General features: G+C 54.1%; 1 protein-coding gene across 2 annotated transcripts in view; it reads right to left on the bottom strand.

Moving 5' to 3' along the window:
* Nucleotides 1-12,238, bottom strand: part of MPPED1 (metallophosphoesterase domain containing 1) — a 93,918-nt gene that overhangs the window by 71,803 nt on the left and 9,877 nt on the right. For both annotated transcript variants that reach the window (XM_054470027.2, XM_054470028.2), the window contains exon 2: nucleotides 8,769-9,070. In XM_054470027.2, the coding sequence (XP_054326002.1) occupies nucleotides 8,769-8,992 (224 nt within the window). In that variant the 5' untranslated portion in view covers nucleotides 8,993-9,070. The remainder of the gene's footprint in view (nucleotides 1-8,768; nucleotides 9,071-12,238) is intronic.

Below are 12,238 nucleotides of genomic sequence, written 5' to 3'. Positions count from 1 at the left end.
AAACACTTCTGGAGTCAGAAGACCGGGCTTTGCACAGCCCGGGTCTGCACATCTGTAAAACGAAGCTACTTCACTGAGCAAAAATAACATTTTAAAAAGCGGCATAAATGTAGTTCTTGTGCCTCAGGAGCCCATCGTGGCCCTCTCGTTTGACAGATGAGGATGCCAAGATCCAGCCGGGCTGAGCAAGCGGCCCTGGGCACCCCAGTGCAGAAATGTGGACGTGGGCTAAGACCCCGGCTCCCAGTTCCCCGTGGGCTAAGACCCCAGCTCCCCATCCAGTGCTGTCTCCACTACACGTTGCCTCCCCAGTTGAATGGTTTTACCAGGCTCAAAACTCTTAAAAACAACGCCATGACATTTCAACAAGCAGCTCTCTCCAAATGAGTATGCCGCTCGAGGAGTTGTGTTTAAATCTAATTATGCGGCAAACCAAAAGCGGTGCCATATCAGTTACATAAATACTTTTAAAGACATCTTTCTAATTATCCTTTTTTTTTCAGACAATATACTTCGAAGAAATTTAATTAACACCTTACGAGAGACGTGGGTTCAGCATGCTAATGTGCAGGGTGCACTAGCGCACTCCCTCCGCCGCAGCCAGAGGCGCCGAGCCAGCCTCTCCCCACCACGATGCCGCGGCGGGAGCGCGCACCCGGGGCCCCTTCCTGGGGGTTGTTAGGCCTAGGGAGAATCCCAGCAAGTTAGAGCTGGGCTACACTGGGAGAAAAATGAATATGAATCTTATGATGACCAACCAGGGAGATGCTAGGAGCTTTTCCTCTTCTCCTCCATTCACTCATTCACTCATTCACTGAATACAACACATCCTGAATGACTACCGTGTGCCAACCCTGAGCTCAGCGGAGGGCCACAGGGATGAACCAGGCTGACCCCTGCTCACGACAAGCCCAGGGACTGATGGCGGCAGCAGACTTGGCCAGACGATGACAATACAGCCAGCACCTTTGACAGGGCAGCAGAGGGGACAGGGCCCAGAGAAGGCCCTAACCTGGCCTGGGGTCTCCTGGAAGCTTCCATCAGGGGTAGTGTCTGAGCTGGTCTGGAAGCTGAAATCTCCTTCCCAGAAATTCCCACCACTCCTCTGTCCTCTGGGGCCCTCAATGACCCCCACTCCCCATGACAGACAGCTGGTGTGACCTACACACCCTGCCGCCCCTCACACACACAGCTGATCAGACCAAGGGCAGCCAATTGCTACTGGGCTACTGGCCTGGCACAGGAATTCAAGTGAGCCAATCAAATTCATTCATTCATATTCTCTCCCTCTCTCTCCTCCTCCTTTTCTCTCTCTCTCTCCTCCCTTTCTCTCTCTCTCCTCCCTTTCTCTCTCTCTCCTCCCTTTCTCTCTCTCTCTCCTCCCTTTCTCTCTCTCTCCTCTCTTTCTCTCTCTTCTCTCTCTCTCTCTTTCCCTCTCTCTCTCCTCCCTCTCTCTCTCTTCCCTTTCTCTCTCTCCTCCCTTTCTCTCTCTCCTCCCTTTCTCTCTCTCCTCCCTTTCTCTCTCTCCTCCCTTTCTCTCTCTCCTCCCTTTCTCTCTCTCCTCCCTTTCTCTCTCTCCTCCCTTTCTCTCTCTCCTCCCTTTCTCTCTCGTCTCTTTCTCTCTCTCTCCTCCCTTTCTCTCTCTCCTCCCTTTCTATCTCCTCCCTTTCTCTCTCTCTCTCCTCCCTTTCTCTCTCTCTCTTTCCCTCTCTCTCTTCCCTTTCTCTCTCTCTCTCTCTGTATGTGTGTGTGTGTCTCTGTGTGTGTGTGTGTCTCTGAGGTTTTGAAGATGTCATAAGGTGACAAAGACTAAGTCAAAGAGACAAAGAGAGATGAAGAAGGGAGAGACAGGGAGCACAATGCCACCCCCGAGCTGCTGGGGCCCCGACAGTCTACCCTCCCGGGAGCCCCGCCTAGCAGAGGAGCCCTAAGAGGGCCTCAGCTCCCGCCCACCACCAGCCAGCCAAGAGCAGTGCGGTTCTGAGGGCTCTGGTTGGGCTGGGTCTGCTGCTGGAGCCAGAGCTCTTTAATTAACTCCACTCTTATTTCCCTGCACCCCGAGGCTTCTGGAGCACAGCGAAGACGCAGACCTAGTCATCCCCAGAGAAAGAAATAGACTCTCATTTCCCGGCACAGTCCCCCAGCTATTTGGATTGCAACAAATGCTCGACTCTGAAATAATAACAATAATGATTTCAATGATCCCCACGCATCAAGAGCTCATTATGTGCTAGGCATGTTACAGGCAGTGGCTCTCTTCACCCTCATAATGACCATCTAAGCAGGGTACTATGGGTAGCCCCATTTTACAGATGAGCAAACTGAGGCTCAGAAAAGGCTGACTTGTCCATGATCTTAGCTACAGGAGTTGCTGCAGCTGAAATTTGAAGCTGGTTTTTGGGTCCAGAACTCACACCAGGCTGGACTATTACCAGGCTGGACTATTACCAGGCTGGACTTCATTTCATTCAATCAACCTATGGACAAATCCTACTGAATGCCTCTAAACGCCAGGGACCTGCTTGGTATAAGGATACATCTGTGGGTAGGACACCCACAGAGGCCACTGGTGTGAAGATCCAGAAACCTGACTATGTTTGCAAGTGAAGGAAAGAGTAAAAGGAGTCAAAATATGGAGAAAGAGGCCAGGCACAATGCCTGACGCCTGTAAACCCAGCACTTTGGGAGGCCAAGGCGGGCAGATCACTTGAGGTCAGGAGTTCAAGACCAGCCTGGCCAACATGGTGAAACATTGTCTCTACTAAAAATATAAAAAATTAGCTGGGCATGGTGGCAGGCGCCTATAGTCCCAGCTACTCTGGAGGCTGAGACAGGAGAATCACTTGAACCCGGAAGGCGGAAGTTACAGTGAGCTGAGATCGCACCACTGCACTCCAGCCTGGGTGACAGAGTGAGATTCTGCCTGAAAAAAAAAAAAAAAATTAACAACAACAATAGAAAGAGACAGTGAACAAGAGGGCATAATTTGAAGATCCAGCTATACTTGAAGCTGGACCCAAACTTGAAATTCTTAATATGGGCCAGTAGACTCCTTTTCATCCTTAAGGCAACTTAAGTTGTGTTTCTGATACTTGCAATGACAATGAAAAGTTAGTCCATGCCCAAGCTCCCAGCTACTAAGTTAAAGAGTGGAATTTGAACCCAGGACCTCACAACAGGAATCTGGGCATCTAATCTCAACACTTTGTGACCACAAAAAAAAAAAAATGCAAAATGTTTTTTTCTCAGTGACATTCTGCAGGGACCAGAGATAAGACGTGGAAGCAAAGGTTTCTTATTTCTTGGAGCCAAACTCAACTTCCCCAAAGCTTCTGCCTACTGGGGTGGCTCTGAGACCTGACACCCATCTCCAGCTCTCCCCAGCCTACACCGATCTTCTTCCCATGGGATTCCTGGCAGCAGGAACAGCACAGAGGAGAGAACACAGCCTCCGACGCCAGACCCCAGGCTGGCACCCCAGCTCAGTGACCTCCTCCTCGCTGTGCCCCTGGACCCCACCAGGCTCCAGCCCTGCTCTGTAGGGTGGGGACAAGCCACTCCCTCTTTGTCATGTTGTGAGAACTTCACCGACCTTCACAGCTGGAGCCCTGATGCCAACACCCCTGCAGTGCGCTCTGGATCCTGCTCTTGGTTTTTTCTCTCCCATAAGCCACTGGTTCTGTGGAAGTGCAGTTCCTGGTGCCAAAAGCCCAGAGAGGCATCAGAAGCAGAGGCTGTTACCCCTCGTAACCCTATTCCTGCAGAAATGGGTGCTCTGAAGGTCCAGGCAGGGACAGCTTCCAACTATTCATCCAGCCGTGTGACTGGGCATCAGCCATGGTGTTTTAGTAGGAAAGGATCTCTAGTCCCTTCCTCTCATTTTACAAATGGGGAAACTGAGGCCTGGGGAGGCGCAATGACTGGCTGGACCAGCATCACACAACATCTGCCCCCATCCCTTGCCCAGTGCTCTTCCCACAAAGCACTGCATCCAAGGGGACCCTGGCCACAGGACCCTCCTGCATCCCCACACCTGTCCTTGCTTCCTACATCCTGGCCTCTGCACTTGCTGGTCCCTCTTCCTAAAGTGGCCCACTCCACGGAGGCCACAGTGCAACTGGTCCTCCACACCCAGGGATTATGCCACCCCCACCCCCATAGAAAGTCCTCCGTGATCCCTGACACTCCTCCTGAGTCTTGCCGCCTGTCCCGTTCTCACTTTCTTCTCTTTCCTGCTTCCTATTCCCTGTGCTAGGCACCAGGCATGCAGCCCCATGCTCGTGGAGGGGAGAGATGCTTGGGAAATCCTCCCACAAGTGAATGCGTCAGCACAGACTGAATCAGGTGCCACAAAGCGTGCGCCACAAGGGCCAGTGCTGAGCACCTAGAGCTGCAGCAGGAAAGACTTCCCTGAGGTGGTGACACCTAGGTGAGATTTGAAGGAGGAGTCAGTGCTCATAGGGCAAAGAGTTGGGATCAGAGGGAACAGCATGTGCAAAGACCTGAGGCAGGAGGAAGACTGGAATGTTTGAGAAACTGGAAGCAGCTACCACATCTGTTGCCCAGCAGGACAGGGATGGAGAATGAGGCTTGAGAGCCAGGTGGCGCCGGGGTGTGAGTCCTCCCCACCTGCTTTGCTCCTTGTCCCCCTCCCTGCACTCCAGGCTGAGCTCCATGTCTCCAGGAGCCTCTCAGTGTGTGGACAGGCCAAGGAGCCACACGGCACTGGGTGGGAGTCCCAGCTCCCCATGCTCACCTTCCAAAGCCTCAGCGTCCTCATCTGTAGAGAGGGGGTCCACACCGACCTGGGACAGCAGGAAAGGCCAGGAACAAGGCACAAAGGGGCTACTCCAGGCCTGGCACGCAGCTGTGGCCTTGCATCCCACTCTGCTGTAGCTTCAAGGACCCGGTGCAGCCTGAGGGGCTGGAAGGGTCTTTAAGCGATGACTCAAGTCTCTGCCATAACGCCTTTTAAAGGTCAGAGAGGAGTTGCTGTGCTTGGTGCCATGGCCCTGGGGACCTACGTGAGAGCTCCAGGATAACCCTGTCCCCAACACTCACTCTTGCCTTCTCACTGACCACCAGGCCAGTGGTCCACCTACCCACCCAGGACAGAAGGGCTGGGCCTGGAGGAGCCTCCTGAGACCCCCACAGCGTTTCTCAGTCGCTGGGGCAAGGAGTTTTCAGCCTTGCTCACAACCTAGAGGCCCAGCTCCGGAGATTCATTACCCAAGCAAAGGCGGCCTCGTCACCAGCAGGGTCTCTGGGGGCAACGGCATAAATCACAGGACTCAACCAGAGGCCATGTTTGGACTGTCACTGTTGTTATTAAATATAAATTGTGGACTTATTAAATAAGGCCCCCTCGCTCCCTCACCCCCGAGACAAAGCCCAGGGTGGCGACAAATCACATGTTGGGAAGTGGCAGTCATCCCCCCACCGCTCCTGGGAGGGAGCAGCCGGCTCGCCATGGAAATCCATTCAGCCACCTCCAGCAGCCTGCGTGCTTCCGAGCTTGAGGTGTGGAGTCTGAATGAACGGGGAGTGGGAGGCAGCATCCCCCTCATCCCTGTGCCCATCCTGGCTTTACCCAGCTGTGTGCAAAGTTGTGTTTCAAAGCTGGAGCTCGGAGCACGCTCCCTCCAGGGCCCCATCCAAACCCCAGCTGCCTCGGAGCCAGCAGGAGCCGGGAACTCTCCCCTCTGCCGGAGGTGGTGGTGCAGAGCAGTCCGGGATGGGGTGGGGCAGGCCAGGTGTGAATCCTTGTGGGACCTGCTCCAGCTCCCCAGCTAAGTTCTTCTCCATAGCACTTACCATCACCAGCATCACACGCTTTCATGACCATCTGCTAACTGCCTGCCATCCACTGGATGTAAGCTCAGCACAGGCAGGGGCGCCTTCGATCACTGCTGGGTCCCAAGCACCTCACCAGGCCTGGCATGTGCTACCAATGCTGAATGCTTGCTGCCCACTGGGCCTTCTCTATGAGGATTTAACTATTTCATCCCCAGTATTACTGTGCGCAGCATTTTTTTCACCCCCTAAGAACCAGTTTTCACCCCTTGGAGGTGCTGTTTCCTCCACTGAGAATGCATGGACTAGCGTCACGGGGGGTGAGGACCAGCTTTCCGAGCCACGCAGAGTGCATGCGCCATCCAAGAAGGGTGGCACGGCAAGGGGAATTTCAGGGGGAACATGTGGTCCCTCGACCTGGAGTAGCCAGCCCCAGGTTGGGGAAACTGAGGCACCAAGCAGCATGAACCCCATCCAAGCAGGCAAGCTCAGTGCCCAAGGTCCTAAACAATGAGAAACTCAGCAGCTCACAGACATCCCAAATGCGTGAATGAATGACTCAACAAATGAATGAATGGCCCTGGGTTGCTCAGTTAAATGGGGTAGATCACCCCCTCTCATTCAGTCATTCACTACCCTCCCTCAGGACGCAGCCCGGCCTGCAGGGGCCTGTGGTGTCTCCTGCACACCCCCAACCCCTGCTGCCTGCCCAGCTGGGCCTCCGTACAGTTCTCAGAGACCCCCATCTTCTAGCCACCTGTAGGCTCCAACCCTGCCACCCCTTCTGCCTGGCCCACTTCCTCCTCACACCCTCTCCCAACTTGCTATGCCTATTCCTCCTGCTCTGGCCTTAACCTAGAAATTACCTAGTGCTCCAGGGGGTCTTTCCCGGATCCCTTGAAACTGGGAAGCACCTCCTCGGCCCCCACTCCCTGTCTTCCTCTTTCTCTGGCTCTGTTCTCTGACGAGGAGCTCCCTAATAGTGTGCCTGGCCCAGGCAGGGGCGCCGTGATTGACAGCTGTCCATGGTCCCACTGTGTGTGGTGCTGGGACCCTCACAAACCCCACCTGCCCTGGGAAGCCTTGCTGCTCTCCCCCTGCCCACTGGGCAGGAGTTCAGCCTGGCCTCCGGGGACCTCAGGCTCAGTCACCTCTGACCCACCCAGTTGGAGGATGACCCTCACCAACAAAAGACAAAACCCAGCCCAGGGAAGGCCCCCATCCCTGCAGCCCCTCCCAGGCCTCAAGTCTCACAGACCGAGGAGCGGCAAGCCTGAGGCCTGGGGCCTTCCTTCCTGCCCAAACCTGCCAATCGGGCCCCAAAAACAGAAAACCAGAGGCAGCAGCCCAGATAGAAATCTACCAAAAAATAAAGTAGGCAGCCACAGGCAACACTAGCCCTGTGGCCCCACACAGAGACAAGCATTTTCCTGGGCAAGTGCCACTGGAAGAGGGCGATCCCCGCCTGGAGCCTGCTGCCCTGCAGAGCCCTTCCCTGCACCTCTCTCTCCCCACAACAGAGGCCAGGCCTGAGGGAGGCCACACAGGGATGGGAGGTTGCACCTTCACACACACCCCACCAGGCCAGGGTTTGGAAACCCCCTCAACTCCTTCTCCGAGTGGTCCGATGGACAGCGGCTGGGACGCCACAAACACCGCTGCCCCAAGATGGAGATCACAGCCCCAGAGGCGGCCCAGGGCCTGGACCTTTGTTGGGGCACCAGACCCACGGGCAGTCAGGAGGGCTTCCTGTAGGCCCTACAGCACTGGATCAGCCCCTGTCACAGCTCCCCCCTCCCTGTGCTGTCACCTCCCTGCTCTGCAGGGGTCATCCCTCATCCAGACCCAGCTTGGGGGCGGGCACCCAGAGTGGCCGGCTGAAGGTACAACAGCCAAGGGGACAACAGCCTCCGCTCTCAGGCAGAAGCATGAACGTCCACACACATCATAGCCCGAGGATGCGGGAGGCCCAGCATGGAGAGCCCCAGGGTGGATTCAGGAAGCCTGGGTTCAAGTCCAGCTCTGGCACCTGCCAGCAGGGTGGGGCACCTCATGGGCCTGGGGCCCCTGGTTCCTCACCAGGTAAGCTCTGTCATGCAGGGCTCATGGGAGGAGCAATGGGGATAAAGGAGGAGGGGGGCTCCAGGAACTCAGGGAACCACCCAGAGCAGGGCCAGGAGCTCGACCACCTCTGGAGCCACCCCAAGCCACCCACAGCTTTCCAGGTCCTCGGGAAATCCAGAGAGGGAAAGGCTGGCTCTGCACAGAGGCATCAGGACAAGTCCTCCTGCTGCTCACGGGGGCCTTGAGTCTGTGCGTTCCCCAGGGCCTCACTGCTTGAGCACCCCTAGTGCCCCGAGGGGCAGACAACAGAATGCCCCAGTCCTTTTGGAAAAGCATCTCTGCTTTCACAAGAGAAGCACAGGGTCTGGACAAAAGGAAGGGCGGGGAGGGGAAACAAAGAGCCCAAGACTGGTGTCCTAACTGCCATGGGGCTTGTGGCGAGCCCTTTCCCCTCTCTGGGGCTCGGTCTCCCCATGTGTGCAATGAGGAGAGTAAATCAGACCAGGGGTCGCCACCCAAATGCCAAGAAAGGGATCTGGAATGTGGCCCCCGCCAGACGCTGCCAGGAGGACATGTGGGCCTGGGGTTGCCAGGCCTTTGGGTTTTATAAAGTGAAGCCAGAAGTCTGGAGTTTTCTGTGCATCCACCTCATCTTTAAATATTTGTAAAACATGCTTCTGGCCAAGTGAAACAGGACTGCGGCCAGAATCGGCCCACAGGCCGTCCATCTGCAACTTCTTGCCGGTCCCTCCCAACTCAGAGCCCCGATGATCCTAGGATTCCAGAATTGTTGCAGTCAACAAACATCAATGCTTGTTACAGTGCACCCAGAACCAGGAGGTACCCAAGACCATGCACCCACCCCAGGGGGCCGTCTCCGCCCCCACCCCCACCCCACGGGTCCCACTTACATCTGCACATGCGGTGGCTGGAAGCGGCCCTGGTTGATGTTGTAGAAGGTGAAGGCCTGGGTGGGGTTGGAGCTGTACTCGTCCACCTCGATGATGAGCCGGCTGTGCTGGTGCCGCCGAGCGGCCATCACGTGGGACTGGGAGAATGCCATGCCCAGGCCGCAGGGGAGGAGGGCCAGGGCCTCTGCCTTCAGGACGCCGGCATCCCACCTAGAGCGCCACATGGACCTCCGCTGGCCGCCCCGGCATCTCCCACCGCTGCCGCCACCGCAGCCCGGCCCCCCGCCAGACCTGGAAACAGACTGAGGAGACGGAGCAGAACCGTGCGACAGTTAATCTGTTTGGGATTTGCTTTATTTAATGTCAGATGAAGATTTAGAAAGAGGGAGAGGGCGGGGGGAGAGGAAAAAAAACACAGTCGTACAGCTCAAAAACTCATTACAAATCTTTCCAACTCAGCAGTTTGATGAATATACTTTGGTAAAAAGAAAAGGGAAAGGAGGGAGGGGACAAGAAAAAAAAGAAAAAAAAAAAAAAACCCTACAGCACTGTGGACGGATGCATGCATGGCCCAACGTGTTTAAATACTTAAGACATTTTTTTTTTCCTTCAACAAAATCCTCCCGAGCCTACAGGGTGACAGTCAGCTGGGGTAAGACAATGGCTGGTATTTTGTAAACAGGTGAGTTAAGTTTTACTTTTCAGAATTGGGGAATAGGAAGGATTCTCCTACAACCCTCCCCCATCCCCCACAGACCCCCAAACACACCCACACGGCCCCACGCCCACACCCCTGCAAGCCTGAGCAGGTGGAGACAGCACGGGCGAAAATTCCTCCCTCGACATCAATTTCATCTAAAGATATCTTTTAGTGGTGCCCCTAGAAGGGATTTTCCCAGACATAGATGGTCACATACCCACTGGCTCAGGGGTGGTAGTGCAGGCAGGGGCAGAGATGGTGAGGGAGGAGGAACCTTTTGCAAAAACCTCCTCCGATGCCTCTCTACCCTCTCTCTCGTAAGGATCTCAGGAACCCTGATGTGCCCCGTCAGTCTTTGAATTGCAGCTTGAGAATGCTGCAATATTTTTCAAATCTTTTTCACTGGGAAGTGCAGTTTGCATTTATATTTACTGGGCTTAAATATCCCTCCAACCGACCCCACCTTGGGGTCAGTGTAGAACTCTGTAGAAACTTGGAAATACAGGCCCCGGGTGAGACCCCATCCTACTCCAACACACAGCACTATGGCCGATGCCTCGTTACCCAGACCATCGAGTTGTCTTGTTCCTTTTCATAATTATTTTTTAAACTGTGTAAATGGGAAATGCTTTGAAGACTTTTTGTCGTTGTTTTCAGTTTGGGTCATTAAGACCCTCCAACGATTCCTTTTGCGCTGTATTTAACCAAGGAGAAAATAACATCATTTAAACTATTCCTGGACAGTCATATCGCAATCACATTAAATGAAGAAAAATCTCCTTTGCTTTGCGCTTGGAAGAATGGACACAGTCAGAAAACAAATTAGATTAGGAAAATGACAAAAATTAGAGACTGGAGAACATTTTAATTATGTGCAAAGGAGAAATGGGTTATTAATTTTTTTAAATCTTGATCATCTCCCTAGAAGGTGAAATAAATAGCAATATCCTCCTTCTCCCACTGACCCCTAAAGACACTTCCTGATTCCCAAAACATATCCCTCTTCTCCACCCGCAGAGACAACGGGGGAAAACAATCTCCCTTTTCCTGGGGACACACTTGTGCCATTGTTTGGTCCTATGGGTTGTTTCTAAGTGAATTGGCTCTCCCTGTGGGTGCTATGCAACAGAACTGTAGGTGGGGGAGCAGGGGCCTGCACCCCTCTTGTCTGTAACTGCTGCCCGGCACCCAGAAGCCCTGGGAAAGGCCCCAGGGCACCAGATGCCAAGTTCCAGGACTCTGCATACTCTCAGCCAGGCCTGCCCAGATCTGGATGGGGGTCAAGCCCCAGCATGGCTGACTTGCTGTGTGACCTTAAGCCAACTTCCTAACTTCTCTGAGCCTCCAGCTTCCTCTTCTAGAAGACGGATTTGAGGCCCAGTGCAGTGGCTCACACCTGTAATCCCAGCACTTCGGGAGGTTGAGGCAGGCGGATCACCTGAGGTCAAGAGTTCGAGACCAGCCTGGCCAACATGCTGAAACCCCCTCTCCATTAAAAATACAAAAATTAGCCGGGCACTGTGGTGCACACCTGTAATCCCAGCTACTTGGGAGGGTGAGGCAGAAGAAGTGCTTGAACCCAGAAGGCGGAGGTTGCAGTGAGCCAAGACAGCCTGGATGACAGAGTAAGACTCTGTCTCAAAAAAAAAAAAAAAGAAAGAAAGAAAAAGAAAAAGACAATGGATTTGATAGTAGTAATGCCGCCTCCCGGGGGTTGTGCAGGTTAAATGAAGAAGTAAGCAGGAATCCTGAGTACAATGCCTGGTGGGTCCCAGGGGCCGGCTCACCTCAGCTGTGATGGTCACAGTCACTATTCTGTTCAATTTGATCCCTGCATATTGAGGAGCTGCTGTCAGCGGGTGCTGCCAGAGTACTGGACACCCTTGGTACAAGGGTGTCAAGTGCGAACCAAGGGGCCAGTTCCAGGAGCAAGCAGTGCCGGACAGGCCCTGGAGAACTCAAATATTTCTCAAATGCAACCTGACCGCATCACATCCCTACTTGAAATCCTTGTGGTGACTTCTCTGATAAAATCCCTTGACCATAAGACCCTGCGTGGTCTGGCCCTGTGACTAGTCTGGCCTCTACTTGAGCCACACAGGCCGGCCCCCGGTGGCCTCTTGCACCTGGAGGCCTACAGCTCACAGGGGCCATGCTCTTGTTCAGAGCCACACAAGTCCAACGCTTTTCGAGAGTCTTCCTCTGCCAGGCTCACCACTAAGAGACAGATATTGATGCCCATGTCTCACATTTGACAAATGATGAAGGGTACATCTCACAGAAGTGACATCTCATTGCACAGAGAGTAGGTGGCAGGGCTGAGCCCCCAGACCTAGCTGCCTGGCTTCCGGCTCTGCCCTCCTCTCCCACTGGCTGAAGCTGACACCCTTCCTCTCAGCAATGCCAGGGTCTCCTCGGAGAGGGCTGGATCTGGGGCCTTCGTTTCAGGGTCCCAGGAAGAGCCCAGATGTCCCCTGAGGGCAGGGCTGGGCTCCCTCCTTGTGCACCCCATGTGTCAGCTCCGGCCCCCAGCAGCTCTGTGACCCTGATCAAGCGGCTGAACCTCCAGAGGCTCTGTTTCCTCTTCTACAAAATGGAAAGAAAAACAGTCCCTACCTTGTAGAGTCATGAATATTCAATGAGGTGACACACGTAAGCTGCTGATCACAGAGCCTAGCACACAGTAAGTGGTCAATAAATGTTATAGCTAATATTATTTTTATAACATGATCACCCCATGGCCTATCACGAATACTTCATCAATAGTATT

Source organism: Pongo pygmaeus, chromosome 23 (assembly GCF_028885625.2).
Source record: "Pongo pygmaeus isolate AG05252 chromosome 23, NHGRI_mPonPyg2-v2.0_pri, whole genome shotgun sequence".
In the NCBI taxonomy this organism is placed as follows: Eukaryota; Metazoa; Chordata; class Mammalia; order Primates; family Hominidae; genus Pongo; species Pongo pygmaeus.
The sequence above is the reverse complement of the archived record's forward strand: the minus strand, read 5'-3'. Positions and strand labels throughout refer to the sequence as shown.